This window comes from Leucopleurus acutus (assembly GCF_964270905.1).
Source record: "Leucopleurus acutus genome assembly, chromosome: 7".
Lineage (NCBI taxonomy): Eukaryota > Metazoa > Chordata > Mammalia > Artiodactyla > Delphinidae > Leucopleurus > Leucopleurus acutus.
The window spans coordinates 80,731,778-80,755,242 of NC_139150.1; the positions used below are offsets into that span (position 1 = coordinate 80,731,778).

Consider the following 23,465-nt stretch of genomic DNA (forward strand, 5'->3'; position numbering starts at 1 on the left):
AGCCCTGATGGGTCTCCCAGAGATGACTGAGGAGAGTGGTAGGGTTCAGCAGTCTGCCTTTCTCTCAGCTACAGCCCCAAACAGCTTCCGGGAAGAGCATCACTCACTATGGACACTGTATCCTCTCTTAGAGCTAGGATCTATGGTTCCAACTTCAAAAAAATGATACTGTTCCCAGGGCACTATCAGAGTCATTCTCAGGGCCCCTCCACTGAAGCAGACGGGGCCTATCACCAACCCTCGTTTATGTTAGAGGAGCTGGTCACGTTGCTCACATCCACAGTGATTCAGAGCAAGGACCAGCACGCTCCCTCATCTTCAGTCTGTTTTTCTCTCCAAGTACCGCACGACTTCCCCCGGGCATACCCACTCTCAACTGGACTCCAGAGCAACTGATCTTGGGCCAGGGCTGGGGACAAGGAGCAAGAGCAGGTCTTAGTGTTTGTGTGTTTGCCCTTGACTTGCCTTTACCCTTGAGGGAACTCCTGTGTTCTTCTGCTCCAAGCAATCCAACCACCCCAAGCTGACCTTCCAACCAGTCATTTGGGGCCTTTTTCCTGCTGTCTCTTGGCTATACATACTCAAACTTTGCATTGGAATAAGATTTATTTATTTTTTTTACTTGGCAAAAAGTCAAGTGCTACATTTTTAAAAACAAAATCTCAAACAATCAAATGCATTACCCATCACAGAAGAGGGTCTGGCAACAGTACAAAACATCCTACTTAAGATTTTTTTTTTTATACAAGTAGGTTTAAAATGAGTTCTGTGAGAACTAAGAAATCTACAGCTTGTAGTTTAATAATAGAAAAAAATTAAGACAATTAAAAGATCTGTAGCATCCAGCATTTTGCTTAATTCCCTGTTTTATAGCACCTATTTCTCTAGGTTAGAAGATGAGAATTCTAGAACCTGTGGTGTATGACTTGTACCACAGCAAGATAGGGTGGACCTGCTGTCTCCCCTCCCCACCAAGGAGAAGACATTCTTTTTTTTCAATCTCCCCACTTACTCCCAGAGCAGAGGGGGATAACTGGGAAAGCAACTTAGAAATCAGAGTGCAGGAATATGACTTCCTTTCCGCAGAATGGGCTGCTGACAGAAGCAGAGTATGTGTTTAGAATGGTGGAGGAGTTTGTGGGTGGGAACAGCTATTATCTGCAACATGATGCATAAAAAGCAAGGAGTAACTGGACATCACGGTCAGTTGCCTGCAAGTTTAAAAACCTCAGACTAAACAGACAGTTCGAGGGAGGAACAAATTACTAATCACATAGATGCTTTACATGCACACCACTGTTGGCTGTAGGCCACCTCATCGCCATCCCAGGGCTGAGCCAACAGAGTGGCTCCACTGTACTAAGAAAAACAAACATTACACACAGGAAGCACTCACTACACACAGATAAATCCCCTGTTCACCCCCACCCTCCAGAACTGAACCCAATTTAGAAAACAAAAGCAAAATCCACTGGGGAGATTAGAAGAAGGGCAAAGAAGTTTCTCCCCAAAGCCAAGGGGACCGAGTATGTGAATTTTAGCAGACTTGAGGCCCCCAGCTCCAGGCCCCTGAGAAACCAGATCAGGTCTTATTTGAGAGGAGGGAGAGGGAGGTTTGGATGTAGATTCTTTTTACGAAGTCCTACCAAGGCTTCTGTAGCCTCCAGAGCTGCATCTTGGATGGAGACCCTGATGTTTTGGGGGGAGTGGCCATTGATTTAACCAGATGGGAAACTGAAGTGGAAGTGACACATACACAGAAATGTTCTCACCTGGGGGACACACAGATGGGAAGGCAGGTGGGAGATGGATTACTTTGGAGTCCTGGCATGAGTCCCCAGGAAGCTTTCAATCTAACTCAAAGGGTTTCCTACTGGTGATTTGTTTTCCTTTCTATTTTTACTTCCTATAATCAGTGTTGTTAGACTTTACAAAACAAGATAAAAACTAGTCCCAAAGCTGGACTCTGTGAATATAGTTGTTTCTTTTATAAATATTTTAATTACAGTAATCCTCACTCCAGATAATTTCAGTGACAAACAGTACTCGCAGGCACACAAGTTCTCACACACACACACACACACAGCCCCCAAACTTTCACAGAAAGTCTGACAGCAACCATATAATTATAAAGGAGCCCCACCTCTCAAGAGTGAAGTAAGGGTGAGAATGACTATGTCAACCTAAAGAAGCCAGAGGGGAGACTGTGTGTCACTTAAAAAAAAAATATAAACAGGAATTAACAATGTCTGATTGAGAAGCCAGAAAGAAAAAAGATAGTAAAGTAAAATTCTGCTTACCAAAAGGGAAAAAAGGAAAAAAAAAAGAGAAAACCCTTTAGATTTCTGTACAGAGGTTCTTCCTGTCAAGTGCCTAAACCATAGGCAAACTCTGGCATTCCCACTAAAATATGAGGGACTCACACCACTGGAAAAAAATCAAAATAAGAAATGGAAACTGAGGATGGAAGTTAGTGAATTTCTGTGCATTCTGGGAGAGACTTAGTTGCCGTTAACTCCAGAGCCCAGCGTAATTTCCATGGAGTCCTGAAGGGAGGGGTCCTCCTGCCACGAAGAGCTTCGTTCCAGACGAGTCGTAGCAGTGTGTGTAGACAGCGTTGGGGAAGGAATCAGTGTCCGAAAAGTAACTCCTCCAGGTTTCGTCATGATTCTGTGGGAAATAAGAGACTCTGAGCACTCGCCGTGGGGCAGAAAAGGGAAAGAAGGGACAAGAATGCTTTCTGGGCTCCTTAAGAGGAGAGGGTCCTATATCTATACAGGAGACTGGTGCTCAGGGGAGCTGGAGCCCCATTTTTCCAAATGAACATTAGGGAGGAGCCAAGCAGGCTGAAGAATTGCTACACAAACCGAAGGTCTTCTCAGGACTGCTGGAACCAAATGCTTTCCCAATTCACTGGCAGCCTCAGTGGGAGGTTCCTCTCCTTCCAGCTCTATTATCACCTGGGGGTTATTCTGGGCCAACCGGTGTGTCTTACTGGGCCTGTTTTCCCGCAGACATGCAGACACAAAAACAAAACCAAGGGAAAGTGCCTTTCTTTGCTCCAAGGAGTGTCTCTTACTAGTGAAAAACTATGTGGTAGGTGGTGTGTCAGTGGGGGTGGGAGTGGGTGGGTAGAGTGAATACAACTTTTCCATCACTGTCCAGTAACCATGTGAGGCATGGGCTTACTCACCAGCCAGCCTCTGCCAGTCGTTAGTTTCAGATTCTCCCCTGCTAGTCTGGGCTTGGACCCATAACAAGCCGAGAGCCTCTCTTCCAGGAACCTCTGAGCTCGGATGTCATAGAATAGCAGGGAGCCCTGCCCTGTGCCCACAGTGATGATGTGCTCATAGAAGCTCACTGACCGGATACCTGAGAGAGAGAAAAGTAAAGGGCAATCAGGTCTGCTAGCCGGAACTTCTCTGACACTGAGTTCACATGGCACCCCTAAATACCACAGCGCCTTTCCCAAGGCAGACCTAGCTCATGCACAAGCCAGAGAACCCCGATGCCACACTGCCCATCCACACACTAACAGGAACCTTCCCATAAGCCTCAGAAGTACCAAATGCCTGATGATATCCAAGATGCTTTGGGCCCAAGACCGTAAGTATGCCCTGAACCTGCTTGCCTCCCCTCGACTCACTCTGAAGCCACCTTTCATAACTCTAAGTTCTTCTCCATTATATGTTTCCAACCCATACTGAAACTGAGGGTAATCTGCATATTTACAAATCATTACATTAACAAGGACTTTCTTGTATTTGACCTAAAACCACTACCATGGCACTGCAAGAGGTCTTTATCTGGTATTAAGTGTGTTATGAGAGTGGCAAACAGCCTAGAACTGAAGCACTCAAAGGTGCACTGTCTCTCACTGTGAATTTAAGACAAGTCACCTGATCACTTTGGGTCACAGGGAAAATACATCTGCTGCATCTGTGGATCAGATAAGTGCATGGGATGTGAAGATGTCTCTAAGTACAAAAGAGGTGCTCACTAATATCTGTGAAATCAGTATTTCCTTATTAGGTTTGCAAGCTACTCCTGTAACAGTAACCAAAATCTCTTAAAACTTCATTGCAGACATCATTCCGGCCAAGACTATTTATTCTTTCCCTTACTACTTTCCTTACACACAGTATTCTCTCTGTTCTGAAATGTATTTCAAGAATAACTGAAAACAAATCTAAAACAATGGCCAAAACTGCAGCATCTACACAAAAATAAATACTACTTGAAAGAGAAGATACTGTGCCTTTTAGGACTCCCAGGATAACGTAGCCACATTTTTGCATGAGAAGGGGGACAATGTCAGATGAAGAAGGAAACACATTTTGTTAAGTTGGACAACCTGGATTCTGGTCCCTGGCTGTTCCCCCACCAACCTGTGTGGTGTTTGGCAAGTTATTTAACCAATCTGGGTCTCAGTCTCCTCATCTATAAAATAGGGTGTAAACTGCTTCCCACAGGGTCCTTGGTAAGATGAAATGAGATGTCAGACAAAGGTATTCTGAAATCTTAAAGTACAGTACAAATGTTAAGTCTCTTTTTATTCCTCAATGAAGAATGAGGGTGCCCTCAGAGAGAATACGCTATTAAAGATTGGGAGGCGGGGGGGCCTGAAGCCTAATTCACCCAGTGGGTAAGAACTAAACTGAAAATTTTCTTCAGCTTTATTGAGGTATAATTGACATAGAATACACTGCACATATTCAAGGTATACAATTTGAAGTTTTAATATATGTATATATCCATGACACCACCACCACAATCAAAATAACATATTTATCACCCCCAAAAGTTTCCTCATGCCCCTCTGTAAAATCCTCCTCACCCCACCACATCATCCCTTAGCATAAAAGAATTTTATACTTCAGGTAGGGTCCCAGCAAAAAACTACCACAAGGAGTAGGGCTCTGTGGAAGAACAAGGAAACCACCAATACGCTGACTATTGGTTTCCATCAAAGGCTTCTGTGGCCACACGTTTGTGTGCGGTGTGCGAAGCTTTGCTGCCATATGCAGGTATTCAATCTCCCCTCTGTGTCACCAAACACCTCCACCAGGTTCCATAAAGATCACTATATTTGCTCCACCAGGTTCCATAAAGATCACTATATTTGTTTGGATCAATATTGAAACTGAAGGTCAAAACCCATTCACAACGCAGCTGTAAGCCTGAGGGGCACATGGGGGCCTCTTACCACTGCCTCGCTCCCTGGAGCAGACAGACTTGACGTTGTATGATGGTTGCCGTGGATCCAAGAAGGAGACATGAGCTTGGGAGCCCACTGCATACACTGACCACTCACTACCATAGGCCAGGCACACATTCTCACGGCAATATGGCAATTTGGTGGAGAGGAGCTGAAAACAGAGAGAGAAGAGATGCACCTATGGCATTACCGGAAAGCACACGGCAGGGCATTGTTCTTAGATGCCCACCTCTGTGGGCTTTCCTCATATACCAGACAAACAAAGTCACAGACAAAAAGACATGTACCAATTAAGGAAATAACATCCTGCTCCACCCCTACGTATGTAAGAGAAAGAAAGAATGATGATACTAAACAAGATCTAGGTACTGAAGAGGACCAGTTAGGGAAAAAGGTCAAGCTCGAATTAAATAATCAGAAGCAGAGAGAAAGGTCAAAAGCCACAGGCTGTTTCCAGGGATAACCCCAGGGCACTAAAGCCAAGGTCCCACTCTGTTCTCTCTGCTGGGAAGAGCCACTACCCTTCTCACTGATCTTCAGGTAAAGGGGCTGATTTCTGGCTACCCTCAGCCTAACTCCCCAACTGTATGGGAGTTGTACACTATAGAAAGCACACTCGTGGGACTGCTCAACCCCAGGTAACCCCAATCAGCCTTAACCCTGATCCTTGTCATTTAGCCAGTCCTCAGTGGCTACTGCACGTAAGGGACCAAGCAAGGTCAGTGGAGCTCAAAGGCTGCTGTGACACGAAGGAAATCAATAATTCCTGGAGCTCTGCTTCCTCTTGAAAAAGAGTCTATCATAGAAGTTATAAGCAGCAAAGGCCTCTGGAATAAGAAGAGAACAAACGATCCACGGGTAGGTTTAACTTTAGGTAAAAGGTGCTTGCAAATACTGTAAATTAAATCCATACCTTACATGATTATTTTAGAGATGATTAATCTTAGTTTAATTGATCTTCGGTTGCCAATGGCTCCTAACATTTAGGTTTTTCCTGCCCTCACAATATTGCAAATAGTCAATAATCCATAAGCAAATACTTAAATGCACTGTGGATTGGAAGACTGCTAGTTAAAGGAGTCTCTCAGCAAGTCTTTGCAATGTGAAAGAATCACCCCCTCTTTTTTTTTTTTTTTTCCAGTTCTGGACATTACTTTAATCAGTCATTTTCACCTTCTCTGAAGAGCATAAAAATTTACTCAGTTTGCCAGTATCCCTGTCATGAAATTGCTGTAAGTTGTTCTATATTAATTATTTCACAGGAAATAGACAGATCTCTTATTGTTGGGTAAAGGAAATGCGTAGATTATCCTGTACATGTTACTCCGATCAACTGATAACATAGTTTCTGCTGGGTTCCCTCTGACTTCTTTAAAAGACTTTTAAGAGGGGCAGGCCAGACTCAGAATTTCATGCACTATGCAATCACATGCCCAGATCCTTGGAGAATTCGTGCTTTAGACAAGAATGAAAAAGTTTAGGGAGAATTAAAGTATTTTAACTATAAGGTGAAACTACTAAGTCATGTTCATCATACCTTAGACAGTGTATTTTCAGCCTTCCAGAGATGAAAGTAGCCATCCAGAGATACTGCTCCCAATTCCTGCAAAAGCAATGAAAAACAGGTTATACTCACAGCAACTAATATATAACAGTAAGCAGGGGAAGACCCTGCAGGTTGGGGTCCTCCCATTACTCACTCCTATCCTATGATGGTGCCAGGGATTATCAGCCCATCATCTTACCCTACAAAATGCAGCTGTACAGCATATTAAAGCAAGGCTGCTTCTTGACAGAACCCAAGAAGCAAGTCCTGGTTTGAACATAGACACCCATGGTTAAAAAAGCCCATACTATACAATCATACACATGACATCCTGTTTGATAGTTAGAGCAGAGCATGCACATGAAAGACAGTTTTGTAAGTCTCAGTGTGAGAGCTTCTATAAGTAGAGGGTCTGAGCTGGGAGAGATAAGTCTACCCCTAACCCATAAATATGGATGAGAGATAGGAGGCGGCTAAGGGAACTACCCCTCAAATTGTGGCCCGATTCAAATTTTGGGAAAAGAGCCTTTCTTCTCTTCTGGCTCTGGGTCTCCATACTAACACTCTACTTAATAGCCCAGCAGTTTCAGATCTGACTCCAATGATTAAGTTAAGACTTGATGGCAGTGTTGAGAAGAGGCAGTAAAGAATGAAAAGAAACTGAATACAAGAGAGAAGAAAGTGATTGCATGTAGGAAAATCACACCCAAAATAGAGCACCGGCAGGATCACGTGCAAATGAGAGACAGTCAAATCAGAGTGGCCCTGGGGAAACTCTGAGAGGCTAACAGATATGAACCATCCAGAGAATACTCAATGCAAGGGGTGGCTTTCATAATTTCAGTTATAATCTTTCTTAGAGAGAGATTATAACTAAGCATCCCTCAGCCTTCAAGAGATGCTCTGTGGGCTCAGAACTGAGTTATGTAGTAAGCTCTGACTTGGGGAAGGAGAAGGAGAAGGACAGTGCACCTCCCAAGACATAAGCCAAGAATCTGAAGCAAGAGGAACAGGCTTCAGGGAACCTTTGGCAAGCTCATACCTTGTTCTTGTTGTTGAAGGCCAGAGCTCGGACCTTGCAGTTGTCAGGGTTTGTGTCCTCCTTGGGGATGTCCTTTAAGGCCTTGTGAGTGATGTGAGCATACACAGGGACCTGTGACACATTGTGTCTTGCATCACTTTTGGTTAACACATCATCTGTCACCTCCCAGAGTCCCATAGAACCATCGCGTGAGCCTGTAGGGCAAGGAAACCACAGATGTCAGACATATCCAACTTTCCATGAGACAGTCCCACAGAAGCCAAATGGGATTTCTTAGTCTAGCTCTTTGTGCACCATGCTCATATGTGCTGAAGCCTGGCCAGGTGGCCCACACCAAAACAGAAAGCAGTATGTATTTTAATAGCTACACCAAGAGGATGATTCAACTGAGGTGTAGGAGTCAAAATATAACCTTTAAGTGTAACGTAGTTGGTGGGACTTTTGAAAAGAGAGAATACATTTGATAAAGCTCAGTAATTTTCCAAGCCAAATGCTTAGGTCACTTGGGCATACATGCATAGGTGATTTCTACTAGGCAATAGGGTTTGGAAACTTCCACTTTCGATCAGTGATGCTTAATATTTTCTGAGTCATGTACCCCTCTGACAGACTTAGGAATGTTAAAGACCCCTTTCTCTAGAAAAATACACAAAAAACCTACCTTGCACACTCAGTTTCAGGGAGCTTCATGGGCCTCTTGAAGAAACCATAATCCCTGAATTAAGAATGACTGTTCTGGGCTTCCCTGGTGGTGCAGTGGTTAAGAATCTGCCTGGCAATGCAGGGGACACGGGTTCGAGCCCTGGTCCAGGAAGATCCTACATGCCGCGGAGCAACTAAGCCCATGCGCCACAACTACTGAGCCTGCGCTCTAGAGCCCGCGAGCCACAACAATGGAGCCCGCGTGCTGCAACTACTGAAGCCCGTGCGCCTAGAGCCCGTGCTCCTCAACAAGAGAAGCCACCGCAGTGAGAAGCCCGCGCACCGCAAAGAAGACCCAACACAGCCAAAAATAAATAAAATAAAATAAATTAAAACAAAATGCCTTAAGAATGACTGTTCTACATTAAGATGAATGCTTAAAAACATAAACAGTTTTCCTTAGGGAACATAATGAAGCACTTAAAAACAAGTCTATGGTATAGTCATAAAACAGTATATCAAGAACCAATAAAAAGAGCTTCCCTGGTGGCGCAGTAGTTAAGAATCCGCCTGCCAATGCAGAGGACACGGGTTTCAGCACTGGTCTGGGAAGATCCCACATGCCGCGGAGCAACTAAGCCCGTGCGCCACAACTACTGAGCCTGCGCTCTAGAGCCCGTGAGCCTCAACTACTGAAGCCCGCAAGCCTAGAGCCCATGCTCCGCAACAAGAGAAGCCACTGCAATGAGAAGCCCGCGCACCACAACGAAGAGTAGCCCCTGCTCCCACAACTAGAGAAAGCCCACACCCAGCAACAAAGACCCAACTCAGCCAAAAATAAATAAAAAAATAAAATAAAATAACCAATAAAAAAATGTTTTCAAATTCCTTTCCAGTAGCATTATCTGCCAACACCCCTTTGAGACCAGAAGGTGCCCTTCTCACACTGCAAATCTCCTGAATAGTTCACGGTAAAAATTGTCTAACATGGGATAAATATCATCCAACTTGTTTGTATCATAAGGTTTGTGGACAAAGGTTCAAAGTAGAGGGCTCATCATGTGTGAAATCTAGAAAAGGCCAGAGAGTGAAGGGCACATCTAGAGAACTACGTACGGTTTATAATACAAATTAAAAAAATAAAACTATACAAGTTTTATTATGAAAAATTTCAAGCATATTGAAATGTTGAAAGAATTTTACAATGAATTGTATACTTACACCTATAGTCTACTATCAACATTTTCTTATATTCGGCATATCATATATCTATACATATATCCATCCCTCTATATGATCCCATTTTAACCTACTGATAATTCCATTTTAACAACTCAAATATGTACTGAAAAAAGACTAGCAGGATTGATTTCAAATTGTTAACAGTGACTATCTCTGGGCACAAACTGTGTGGGTAATTCTTTCCTTTTTTGTTTATTTGAATTAAAAAAAATTCTTACAATAAACATGTATTACTTTTACAGTAAAGAAAAAATTATTTTAAGAACTAATCTGGCAGCAACATGAAGATTAGATTGGAGGAGACAAGACTAGAGGCAGAGAGAAAATATGGAAGGACATTGGGGTAATTCAAAAGATAGACGATGAGCACTGAAGTAGACAAGATAGAAAAGAAATTGATGGATATAAGAGATATTTTAGAAAACAGAATCAACATGGCTTGGTAATCTAAGGATACTGAAGAGTCTTAGTTCTCTGGCTGTGCATCTAGGTGGAAGGTGGGAGAATTTACGAATATATGTCAATGGCAGGGGGAGGTGAGGTCCTGGAAGGGAGATGATGAGTTTGAATACACTGAATTTGAGGGGAATGTTCAGGGGTTGATGCTCATCATCAAGTCTGAACATTAACACTGGTTAACAAGTATTGAGCATTTTCAATATGGCAGCCACTAAGCACTACCTCATCTGATCTTCCCAATGACCCTGTGAAGTATATATAATCATTATCCATGTTACAGATGAGGAAATTCAAGTCTCAAAAGCCTTAAATAACTTGCCCTCTGTGCTAATAAGTGGTAAGACCAGGATTCAAATTCAGATCTTTATTATCAGAGCCAATACTCTTTTTTTTTTAAATGCAGCAAAAACTGTTAATGGTACATCAAACACTTTTTTATAAATAATAAAACCTTGTTTATTTCCAATTTAACAAGACATCTACATTGACTTAAAACTATTTGGACTTTCTTGCTGATGTGACCTCTCAGAGTATGAAATTCCTGATTTGGATGTGAACAAAGCAGAACTGAAAATTCAAAAGAAACTTTTTTTTTTTTTTGGCCGTACCATGCAGCTTGCGGGATCTCAGTTCCCTGACCAGGGATTGAACCCAGGCCCCCTACAGTGGAAGCATGGAGTCCTAACCACTGGACCGCCAGGGAACTCCCCAAGAGAAACACTGTCCCCTGCCCTCCTGCACAGCTGAACGTTAGAACTATTTCCAACTGAGCTGCTTACTGCAAAATTTTGAGGCAGTTTCTCAATCTTTGTATAGTATAACACTCCTCCAAATTGGGCTCCTCGTTAATTGTCTCTGCACATATTAGTTTTAAAATGTATACTGGGGACTTCCCTGGTGAGCCAGTGGTTAAGAATCTGCCTTCCAATGCAGGGGACGCAGGTTCGATCCCTGATCGGGGAACTAAGATCCCACATGCCGCAGGGCAACTAAACCCGGGCGCTCTAGAGCTCTTGCGCCACTAGAGAGCCCACGTGCTGTAACTGCTGAGGCCCGCCCGCCAGCGAATGATCCCGTGTGCCTCAACTAAGATCCAACACAGCCAATAAATAAATATTAAAAAAAAAAAAAGACAGCACAGATCAGTAGCTAACACTTCCTGGGCTTCTTTCACTGTGGTTGTTCTGCCTTTGAACAAATGGGAAGGTTGAGCTGGGAGGATTTTTAAAAAATAAATAAATAAAATGTATACTGTGTTTTTACTGTCTTCCATAATTGTCAACAGTATGTCACACAGCAACTCCATCACTAAGGTAGGGAAGTGTACTAACTTACTTTGATGATTAGGAAACTGAAACACAGCTTCTTTCAACATTTAACAATTTGGAGAACAGAGCATTTGAAGATTAGTACTTTTACAAAGCTATATTTCCTCAATTTAGATGGCAAAATTATATATTAGGAACATCGATGGAAGGATTTTTGTTGTGTATGTTGATTTATAGTGATTCTACAGTTTATAAGGAAGGTGTATTCTATATTATCATAATTAAAGTCTCAGTAGAAGATGAGAATTATCACGAACATTTAGATTTTAATTTTTCATTAAACTATAATTCACTTAAAATATAATATTAGTTTCAGGTGTACACACAGTGATGCATTATTTTTATACTCTATTTAAGATTATTATAAAATAATGACCATATTTCCCTGTGCCATACAATATATCCTTGTTGCTTATTTTATTTTTTATAAATTTATTTATTTTATTTTTGGCTGCGTTGGGTCTTCATTGCTGCACGCGGGCTTTCTCCAGTTGCGGCGAGCGGGGACTACTCTTCGTTGCAGTGCGCAGGCTTCTCATTGCGGTGGCTTCTCTTGTTGCAGAGCATAGGCTCTAGGTGCACAGGCTTCAGTAGTTGTGGCTCACAGGTTCTAGAGCACACGCTCAGTAGTTGTGGCACATGGGCTTAGTTGCTCCGTGGCATGTGGGATCTTCCCGGACCAGGGCTTGAACCTGTGTCCCCTGCATTGGCAAGCGGATGCTTAACCACTGTGCCACCAGGGAAGCCCTGTTGCTTATTTTATACACAGTACTTTGTATCTCTTAATTCTATACTTCTATCTTGCCCCCTCCTTCTCCCCCCTGGTAACCACTAGTTTGTTCTCTTTATCTGTGAATTTGTTTCTGTTTTGTTATATACGTTCATTTTATTTATTTTTTTGATTCCACATATAAGTAGTAAAGTGTTTGTTTTTCTCTGACTTATTTCACTAAGCATAATACCCTCTAGGTTCATCCACATTGTTGCAAATGGCAGAATTTCATTCCTTTTTAATGGCTGAGTAATAGTCCATTGTGTATATATACCACATCTTTTTAAAAAACTTTTATTTCATATTGGAGTATAGTTGACTAACAATAGTATGTTAGTTTCAGGTGTACAGCAAAGTGATTCAGTTATACATATACATGTGTCTATTCTCTTTCAAATTCTTTTCCCATTTAGGTTATTACAGAATGTTGAGCAGAGTTCCCTGTGCTATACAGTAGGTCCTTGTTGGTTATCTATTTTATTTTTCTATTTTATTTTTTTATGGCCACGCCACGTGGCTTGTGGGATCTTAGTTCCCTGACCAGGGATTGAACCTGCACCCTCTGCAGTGAAACCACAGAGTCCTAACAGCTGGACCACCAGGGAATTCCCTGGTTATCTATTTTAAACATAGCAGTGTGTACATGTCAATCCCAAACTCCCAATCTATCCCTCCCTGCCGGTAACCGTAAGTTCATTCTCTAAGTTTGTGAGTCTGTTTCTGTTTTGTAAGTAAGTTCATTTGTATGAACTTTTGTTGTTGTGGGTTTTTTTTATATTCCACATGTAAGCAATATCATATGATATTTGTCTTTCTCTGTCTGACTTACTTCACTTAGGATGATAATCTCCAGGTCCATCCATGTTGCTGCAAATGGCATTATTTCATTCTTTTTAATGGCTGAGTAATATTCCATTGTATATATGTACCACATCTTCTTTATCCATTCATCTGTTGATAAGACACATAGGTTGCTTCCATATCTTGACTATTACATATGATGCTACTAAGAATACTGGGATGCGTGTATTTTTTCGAATTAGGGTTTTCATTTTCTTTAAATATATACCTAGCTGTAGAATTGCTGGATCATATAGTAGTCCTATTTTTAGGGTTTTTTTTCAATTTTTTTAAATTGAAAAAATATTTATTTATTTGGCTGTGTTGGGTCTTAGTTGCAGCACATGGGATCTTCGGTGCGGCATATGGGATCTTTCGTTGTGGCACACGGGCCTCTCTCTAGTTGTGGCACATGGGCTCAGTAGTTGTGGCACGCAGGCTCTCTAGTTGTGGTGCATGGGCTCTAGAGTGAGGGCTCAGTAGTTGTGGCATGCAGGCTTAGCTGCCCTGCAGCATGTGGGATCTTAGTTCCCTGACCAGGGATCGAACCCACGTCCCCTGCATTGGAAGGCAGATTCTTAACGAAGGCAGATTCTTAACCACCGGACCACCAGGGAAGTCCCTATTTTTAGTTTTTTGAGGAACATTTATACTTTTTTTCATAATGGCCACACCAATTTACATTCCTACCAGCAGTGTACTAGGGTTCCCTTTCCTCCACATCCTCACCAACATTTGAAGACTTTTTGATGACAGCCATTCTGACAGGTGTGAAGTGATTATTATCTCACTGTGGTTTTGATTTGCATTTCTCTGATGATTAGCAGTTTTGAGCATTTCCTCATGTGCCTGTTGGCCACTGTATATCTTCTTTGGAAAAAATGTCTATCCAGGTTTTCTGCCCAATTTTTAATTGGGTTGTTTATTTTTTTATATTGAGTTGTATGAGCTGTTTATATATTTTGGATAACCCTTATTGGTCATATCATTTGCAAACATTTTCTCCCATTCCATAGGTTGTCTTTCTGTTCTGTTGATGGTTTCCTTTGCTATGCAAAAGCTTTTAAGTTTAATTAGGTCCCATTTGCTTAATTTTGCTCGTTTCTTTTGCCTTAGGAGAGAGAGATGAAAAATATTGCTACAAAAAAAAAATATTGCTACAATTTATGTCAAAGAGTGTTCTGCCTATGTTTTCTTCTAGGAGTTTTACGGTTTCCAGTCTTCCATTTAGGTCCTTAAACCATTTTGTTAGTTTTGCATATTGGTGTGAGAAAATGTTCTAATTTCACTCTTTTACATGTAGCTGTCCAGTTTTTCCAGCACCGCTCTTCACTGGAGACTGTTTTTTCTCCATAGTATATTCTTTGTCATAGATTTATTGACCAGAAGTGTGTGGGTTTACTTCTGGGCTCTCTGTTCTGTCCCATGGATCTATATATCTCTTTTTGTTCCAGTACCATGCTGGGTTTTTTAAAAAAATAATTAATTACTTTATGGCTGCGTTGGGTCTTCGTTGCCGCACACAGGCTCTCTCTAGTTGCGGCGAGCAGAGGCTGCTCTTCGCTGCGGTACATGGGCACCTCACTGCGGTGGCTTCTCTTGTTGCCGAGCACGGGCTCTTGGCACGTGGGCTCTAGAGTGCAGGCTTGGCAGTTGTGGTGCATGGGCCTAGTTGCTCCGCAGCATGTGAGATCTTCCCGGAACAGGGCTCGAACTCGTGTCCCTTGCATTGGCAGGTGGATTCTTAACCACTATGCCACCAGGGAAGTCTTACCATGCTGTTTTGATGACCAAAGCTTTGTCGTTTAGTCTGAAGTCAGGGAGCATGCTATCTCTAGCTTTGTTCTTTTTTTCCTCAAGATTGCTCTGGCAATTTGGGGTCTTTTGTGATTCCATATAGAGTTTAGGATTGTTTGTTCTACTTCTATGAAAAATGTCATGGGTATTTTGATAAGGATGGCATTAAATCTGTAGATTGTTTAGGGAAATAGAGACATTTTAACAATATTAATTCCTCCAATCCAAGAACATGGGATATCTTTCCATTCCTTTGTATCATCTTCAATTTCCTTCATAAATGTTTTACAGTTTTCAGAATATTGGTCTTTCACTCAGAGCCAATATTCTTTTTTCTTTTTAAATTGAAATATAGCTGATTTACAATATTATATTAGTTTCAGGTGTACAGCAAAGTGACTCACTATTTTTGCAGATTACATTCCATTATAGGTTATTACAAGATACTGGGTATAATTCCCTGTGCAGCAGTCCCCAACTGCTGGGACTAGGAACCGGTTTCATGGAAGAAAGTTTTTCCATGGACCGGGGGGTGGGGAGGTGGGGGAGTGGAGATGGTTCAGGCAGTAATGCTAGCATTGGGGAGCGATGGGGAACGGCAGATGAAGCTTTGCTCGCTCATCCGCAGCTCACCTCCTGCTGTGTGGCCCAGTTCCTAACAGGCCATGGACCGGTAGCGGTCCGCGGTCTGGGGGTTGGGGACCCCTGCTATACAGTATATCCTTGTTGCTAATCTATTTTACATACAGTAGTTTATATTGGTTAATCCCATAATCCTAATTTGTCCCTCCCCCCTCCCTCTCCCCTTTGGTAACCACAGCTTTGTATTCTATATCTGTGAGTCTGTTCCTGTTTTAGAGCCAATATTCTTAAAACCTGCTATACTGTTCACAAAATGTAGACTTGGAAGCTATCAGCCTGAAAACATAGAATACTCACAGCCTATATGAAAAAAGAGAAGGGAAGCTCCCAGAATAAGCCACGTCCTGGCTCCTAACAATCACACTTAGTGCAAGTTACTGTCATACAGATAGTCCCTATAGAGGTGACATGATTCAGCCTTTGCCTTCAAGGAGCTCTCATTTCTTGGGGAGACAAATGACAGGGAATCCAAAAGCTTCTGAACCACTACTGAATAATTCTGAACTGTGACTATGCTTGTCCATTAGATTTATTTTCCCTCCTGGCTGCTTTCTATTGCCTTGCAAAGAATCCAAAGAAGAAACATTTACGTTCCCTTAGCTTTGTGCGTAGCAGTTCTAAGCATGGGCTTGGAACTCAGAGCTGGATTCAGATCCTGAGTCCATCTCTCACCATCTGTGTAGCCTTTGGCAAATTATAACTTCTCAGAATCTACATTTTCTCATTTGTGAAATAAGGCTCATAATGCAAACCTTCTAGGACTGTTCTGAGGATTCTATGAGATAACACACATGAAGTACTTAATTTAGCAACTCTTACCATTTTTTTTAAAAATTTGGGAATCTGGAATGGGGGATTATATTTTTACATATACGTACCCAGCAAAACTGGTTGGCACTCTCAGCCTACTTTCTAGGCTGCTGTGGGTATTCAGAAAGCATTTGAGTATCTCTAGGTTATCTTCTCTACACTCATTTCCATGTATTTTTTCTGACTGTTCTACCACTGGGAGAGAAATTCCCCTAATCCTGTATAGCTTTATCAACACTATATAGTTGTACAGAAAGTAACAGTTGCTCCTAATACTTTGCAGAGCACACCAACTTTTCCAAAAGCACTTTCACAACTATTGTCTCAGTGAAGCCCCACAAAAATGTTGAGGCTAACATGCTAATACACAGGCTCTTTGGAACAAGGCAGAGTATGAAGAATAATTGTGCTAGTACTTCCACTTTGCAGATCAGGAATATACAAGGGGAATGACTTATCCAAGATCACATGGTAAGTCAGGAGAAAGAGTATTAGAAACAAGGTTTCCTGGCCCCTCGCTGATGGTCGGTTTACTGGGCTATTTCCAATCACACTACTCTCCTTCTTCAACTTCTAGCTTCCCTCCCTCCCTGCCACACCAGAACTCCCTACAAAAGGGCAATTTTACCAGATACCGCCATAGTGTCACTGATCCATGCAATGGAAAAGATCCAGTCCTTGTGTCCATCCTTCAAGAGGAGGGAATGACAGGTACAGAGAGAGAAAAAAAAAAAGGAAAAAAAGAAATCAGTAAAATAAGGATTACAATGTACACTCCTGAAAAGCTTACGAGTCTGACTGAAAATATCTTTGTAAAAATTACAATTCTAATCTCTGGTGATTTCAACCCAAATGGAATGATCCCGCAATTTTTAACTTCTGTCTTGAGAAGCTCAAAGCTGGAATAAAACTGGCATTCTTGTGGACAATAAACATGGCCGGTGGACACACAGCTCTAGCATTCTATCTCTGGATGTTCTACTTGTGGTTCCTACGCACAATTACCCACTTCTCATCCCTCCAACACACCTCCTCGCACTCTCCCCTTGCTTCCTGGGAGAATATAGCTACAACTGACCTCTATGCGGTTCCATCTGTCTGGTACTCTCTTCCTCCAGACATCAGCATGTCTTGCACCCTCATTTCCTTTAAGTCTCCCTGCTCAAATGTCATTCTTATCAAAGAGGCCCTCCCAACTATCCGCTGAAATAGCATTCTCCACCATGCTCTCTCCCTTTAGCCTGCCTTTACTCTTCTCCACGGCACTCATCACACTCTGACATACTGCTGGTACATTTTTGTTGGTTTATATGCCTCCCTTCACTTGAGTGCAGGCTTCAAGAGGGTAGGGGCTTTGTCTGTTTTATTCACTGCTATGTCTCCAGTGTCTGAAACAATGACCGGCCATAGAAGGGTCAAAAAATAGTTGCTGAATGAATAACTTAATAAACCCTTCTGACTATGGGCAGTAGGAGATGTGTAACCACTGTGGTGTGGACTCAAACACCAACCCACCGCTGATGGCCTCTGAGGTGTACTGCTCGCCTCTTTATCAGACATACCCTCTGCCAACATATCTGATACTCCCTGTGGTGAGTGGAACACCAACTCTGAAATCTCCACCCCCATACCTCACCATTACGCACCCCCAACCCAAGTCCACAGAAGTCTAGAGGAAACTGTCCCTTCCTGGGGGGCTTGTGGGATGAGGACTGGGCTCTGTTAAAAAACAAGGCTACCTCTATCTACAATTATTGGGGAGACTTACATCTCCCACACACACAGGATCTAGTGTAGGCAGCCGGTAGATAGCAAGGCTGTTGGGGTTGTCTCCTCCGGTGGCTAACAGTGTTCTAGAGGGATTCAGCTCGATAGCATGGATACCACAGCCCTGCTGTGTCACACCGCCGGGCTCCCGGTCCTTCAGAATGGGGATCTTGGTGATCTGGCTTGTCTGGACATCCACTACAAACAGCTACAAGAGAAAAGGGATAAAGAAGCTGAACGCAGTTTCTCTTCAGTGTGGCTAACGCTGGGTACAAACATCCATTCATTCACTCAGTTACCCATCAAACATTTAATTAATGTCTACTACGTTAGACCCTGGGCATTATTAAACGCATGGTCAGGGCGACACTAGTCAAATGAAACATGTAAATAAGAAAACATAACAGAGATAGATATAATATGCTACATAAACACAGAGAGGAAGAAGTAAATTCTGCCTGGGATTCAAAGATGGCTTCAAAGAGGATTATGGATCTAATGAACCTGATGAAAGGTTTTCTACCAGTTCAAGCATATTTTATATAACTCTTCTTTTTTACTATTTATTTATTTTATTTCTTTATTTTCCTTAATTTTTTTTTTTGGCTGTGTTGGGTCTTAGTTGCGGCACACAGGATCCTTGTTGAATCATGCCAGATCTTTTCATCATGGAGCATGGTCTGCTTGGGTTTCTCTCTAGTTGTGGCGAGTGGGCTCCAGAGCACATGGGCTCTGTAGTTTGTGGCACGTGGGCTCTCTCGTTGAGGCACGTGAGCTTGCTAGATGTGGCATGCAGGCTTAGTTGCCCTGTGGCATGTGGGATCTTAGTTTCCCGAGCAGGGATCAAACCTGTGTCCCCTGCATTAGAAGGTGGATTCTTTTTCTGTTTTGTTTTTTAAAGATTTTTTTAAAATTTTATTTATTTTATTTTTGACTGCATTGGGTCTTCCTTGCTGAGTGCAGGCTTTCTCTAGTTGCGGTGAGCGGGGGCTCTTCGTTGCAGTGCGCGGGCTTCTCATTGCAGTGGAGAAGGTGGATTCTTTACCACTGGACCACCAGGGAAGTCCCTATATAACTAATTCTTATCTAACCATGCATAGAAGCTTATAAACAAAACACATCAAAACCACTATTAGACATACCTATAAACATTACCACATTTGCAAGAGTGACCTGAGACAAGACAAGGTAAGAGATATTCATCTCACTGCTTATCTATCACACACACATTCTGTTTTGTGCCACCATGCCTTTGCTCATGCTGCTGCTTCTGCCTGAAATGCTCTTATCCACTTCTGTAACAAACTAACCCCTTTTCACTCTCCAAAATTCAATTCAGAGAAATACTTTATGGCAAAGATCAGTCTTAGACAAAGGGCATTCCCAGTGGAGTCTTTTTTTTTTTAATATTTATTTTTTAGGGTGTGCTGGGTCTTAGTTGCGGCAGGCAGCTCCTTAGTTGTGGCTCGCAGGCTCCTTAGTTGCGGCACATGAGCTCCTTAGTTGTGGCAGGCAGGCTCCTTAGCTGTGGCACATGAACTCTTAGTTGCGGCATGCATGTGGGATCTAGTTCCCTTACCAGGGATTGAACCCGGGCCCCCTGCATTGGGAGTGCAGAGTCTTAACCACTGCGCCACCAGGGAAGTCCCTGGAGTCTATTATTATTAAACTCTTTATGTGATTCAATGATTCATTTATTCACTCACTGATTCAGCACCAACTAAATGCCAATAATTGTTCTAGATGCTAGAAATATAACTACTAGGAATGATCTCTGGCCTCATATACCTTATAGTCTAGGTAGTTCATTTAAAATCCTATCAGCAATTCTCAGAGTGAAGCCAAATCATGTTATATCGTTGTATAAAATAACCTACTGCTTGCACAGGAAGATCTATGAAAGGAGAAAGCAGGTAAGCCTTAAATTTAAAATAGAAAAAGGAAAGGAAGAGTAGCTAGAACAAGACCGCTAGGTAGAGACTGAGGAAAAATTTTAAAAGGGAAGGTGGAGAGAGGGGAACCACTCCTGAGTCTGTAGGCCCTGACAACTACTTAAGGCAGACCTCCTGCCTAACAGTCACAGTCACTGATGTGTCTGACAGGCATTTTTTTTTTTTTTGGACAGGCATTTTTAAACTCAATGTGTCTAAACCAAATACTCTTCCTCCCCAAATTGCTCATTTCATCTAATGCCACCAAAATCTGCCTGGTCACACAAGCTTGGGATTCATCCTAGACTCCTCCTCCCTCATTCCCACCATCCCAGCTAGTCCTGCCAAACTATCTCCTAAATATTCTTACAGTTGGCTCCTTCCTCTCCATCCTCTCTCCTCTAGACAACTGCAACTGGTCTTTGTGCCTTCAGGCAAGGTCACCATCAAAACTCTCCTCCTGGGCTTCCCTGGTGGCGCAGTGGTTGAGAGTCCGCCTGCCGATGCAGGCGACGCGGGTTCGTGCCCCGGTCCAGGAGGATCCCACATGCCGCGGAGCGGCTAGGCCCGTGAGCCATGGCCGCTGAGCCTGCGCGTCCGGAGCCTGTGCTCCGCAACGGGAGAGGCCACAACAGTGAGAGGCCCGCATACTGCAAAACAAACAAACAAACCTATTCTCCATACTATAATCATTCATCTTCATAAAAATGGAAATCTTCCCATGTCAATTAAAAAATATCCAATGGTTCCCCTTTACCTAAATTCAAGCCCCTTAGCATGGCATCAAGACTCTTCTCAATGTGGCCCCTACCTATCTCTCTAGCTTCAAATCCTGCCATGGACCTTATACTCTAGAAAGAACTGCTTATTAATTATTATTCACACAAATAATAATTATTTTATTTTTGACTGCATTGGGTCTTCAATGAAGACTCTCCAATGAAATATAATTATTTTGTTTCATGCTCATGCTGTTCACAATGCCAGAAATGCTTCCTCCTACTCTTTTCTTTACCTGGCCATCACGTCCTTACCTTTCATGATTCAGTTCAGACATGTCCTCTATGAATATTCCTTAATGTCCAGGCTGGTTAAGTTCCTCTCTTGTAGGCTCCCAAGACAGCCCTCTACCCACAATACTTAGATATTATCACAGTTTCAAAATCTTTACTTGTCTCGGGCTTCCCTGGTGGCGCAGTGGTTAAGAATCCGCCTGCCAATGCAGGGGACACGGGTTCGAGCCCTGATCTGGGAAGATCCCACACACCACGGAACAACTAAGCCTGTGCACTACAACTACTGAGCCTGTGCTCTAGAGCCTGTGAGCCACAACTACTGAGCCCAAGTGCTGCAACTACTGAAGCCTGTGTGTCTAGAGCCCATGCTTTGCAACAAGAAAAGCCACCGCAATGAGAAGCCCGCGCACCGCAACAAAGACCCAACACAGCCAAAAAAAAAAAAATTCTTTACTTGTCTCTCTTCTCCATTAAGCTAATAATGTCCTTCCAATTCCAAGAGTAGGGGGTTTACCCTATTTGGTTCTATTCTCCCGCCCCAACCATGCAGAGCTACATAGTAAGTGCTTACAGTAACCACCTTTCAAGGGACCTGCCCAATGATGTTAGGGGGCCCCCACATCCCTGCACTCAGAGTGGGGGCCTATAGCTGAGTTTGATACAGCCCAGATTTCCAGATCACAGCACTGTCCTGGGGTGGCCTCCTGGCTCAAGGAGAACCAGTCCAGAGGCTAGACTGGACTGGGTCATTCAAATTCTCTCAGCAATATGGAACTGGCTGGTGGCACTAAACCAAACTGTCTGGGTGGCCATTTTCTACCAAAGCCAGTCCCCAGAGAAAAGGAAACAGAAGACAGGAAGCATGGACATCCCTGGTTCCTAGGGGCTTTCCAACTCCTAGTTGTTTTTCTGAGATCCAGGGATACTTCCTGCTCTTCAGGTTTGCAAGCTAGCCCTTCCAATAAATGTGAGTGGATTTCTTACCCTTTTAAACAAACGATCTCTAACCAACACAGCCCCTCAAATGTTTAATAAAGCAAAATGTGCTGCCCACTTACACTTTTGTGTTGTGTGGGACAGTGCAACCATAATATATTGGCTTCTAGATCAGTGATTCTCAAACTGATTATAATACAATATAATATAATACAGTAACCTGGGGAATTTTCTTTTTTTAAAAAATACTACAAAACAAACACAACTCCCAGGGACTTCCCTGGTGGTCCAGTGGTTAAGACTCCGTGCTCCCAATGCAGGGGGCCTGGGTTCGATCCCTGGTCAGGGAACTAGATCCTGCATGTCACAACTAAGAGCCCGCATGCTGCAACTAAGAGCCAGCACAGCCAAATAAATAATAAATAAATAAATATTTAAATATTTAAAAACAATTCCCAGGCCCTACCCTAAAACTCCTCCAATTAGAATTTCTGAGTTTGGGGCCAGTAAAAGTGAATTTTTTTCAAGGATCTCCAGGTGAATCTAATGACTGCCCATGTTTAACAATCACTGATCTAGAGCTTTGCTATTCAAAGGAGTATCTGGAAGCTTGTTAGAAACAAAGAATCTCAGGCCTTCACCCTAGACCTATTAAATCAGCATCTGGAGTTTCTCAAGATCTCCAAGTACACTGAAGTTTGAGAAGCACTGATGTAGAGAGAAATCTACTCTGTACACTAAGGACAATGCATTTGATAAGACACAACCGTATGCCTTGAAACAGGGCTCCATTTCTGCCACCCAGAAAAGGTGAAGAGAAAAAGCTTCATCTATTCATGTCCAAGAAAGTCTTAAGCCCAACCTCTCCAGTTTTGGACTTGGGAGAGACCTAGGTTTGAATTCCACTGGTTACTTAGTAGCTATGTGATCTTGATCAAGTCACTTTCACCTTTCTGAATCTTGTTTCTTATCTATAAAACTTGAATAATATTATTTATCTAATAGGGTTGCTAAGAGGTCTAATAAAATGTAAAGTATCTAGCACAGGGCTCAGCACAGAATAGGTACTTAACAAGTACTAGCTAATAGTAACATTCTATTCTAATGTTTGTTTCATTCAGTAGGTTATAATGGCTTCTACACTAGATGAAAAAGATTTCATACAAGGGAAATGCAAACAGCTGGCTCTGTAGAGGCCCAGGAAACCAAGAGCTTACCCCCAACCTCACCCTCATCCTTGCAGAGGAATGACTAAGCACCATGTGAAGGACAGAGCCTTTTTGCTTTTTCAAAGGAAGGAACAGGGATGTGGATGGAGTGCCAGAGACTATCTCCCCAAGCTGTCTGACAAAGGGTCAAGGCTTCAAACAGCTCCTGTAACATTTCCCAGAATGAGGCTGCTCCACATTAACCTACTGGGATCCCTGCCAGAAACCAGGAGCACGGCAAGATAAGCTTGAGGCTTAATGGCTCCCTG

At 42.7% G+C, this 23,465-nt stretch overlaps 1 protein-coding gene across 1 annotated transcript in view; it reads right to left on the reverse strand.

Annotated features, from left to right (window-relative positions):
- Nucleotides 1-618: 618 nt before the first annotated feature.
- The window catches only part of DCAF12 (DDB1 and CUL4 associated factor 12), a 40,624-nt gene continuing 17,777 nt past the window's right edge, over nt 619-23,465 (reverse strand). The window contains exons 3-9 of the mRNA XM_082841983.1: nt 18,107-18,313; nt 16,967-17,027; nt 7,807-8,000; nt 6,756-6,821; nt 5,207-5,369; nt 3,194-3,372; nt 619-2,670 (exon numbers count right to left, since the gene is read on the reverse strand). Of these exons, the coding sequence (XP_082698109.1) occupies nt 2,512-2,670; nt 3,194-3,372; nt 5,207-5,369; nt 6,756-6,821; nt 7,807-8,000; nt 16,967-17,027; nt 18,107-18,313 (1,029 nt within the window). The 3' untranslated portion in view covers nt 619-2,511. The remainder of the gene's footprint in view (nt 2,671-3,193; nt 3,373-5,206; nt 5,370-6,755; nt 6,822-7,806; nt 8,001-16,966; nt 17,028-18,106; nt 18,314-23,465) is intronic.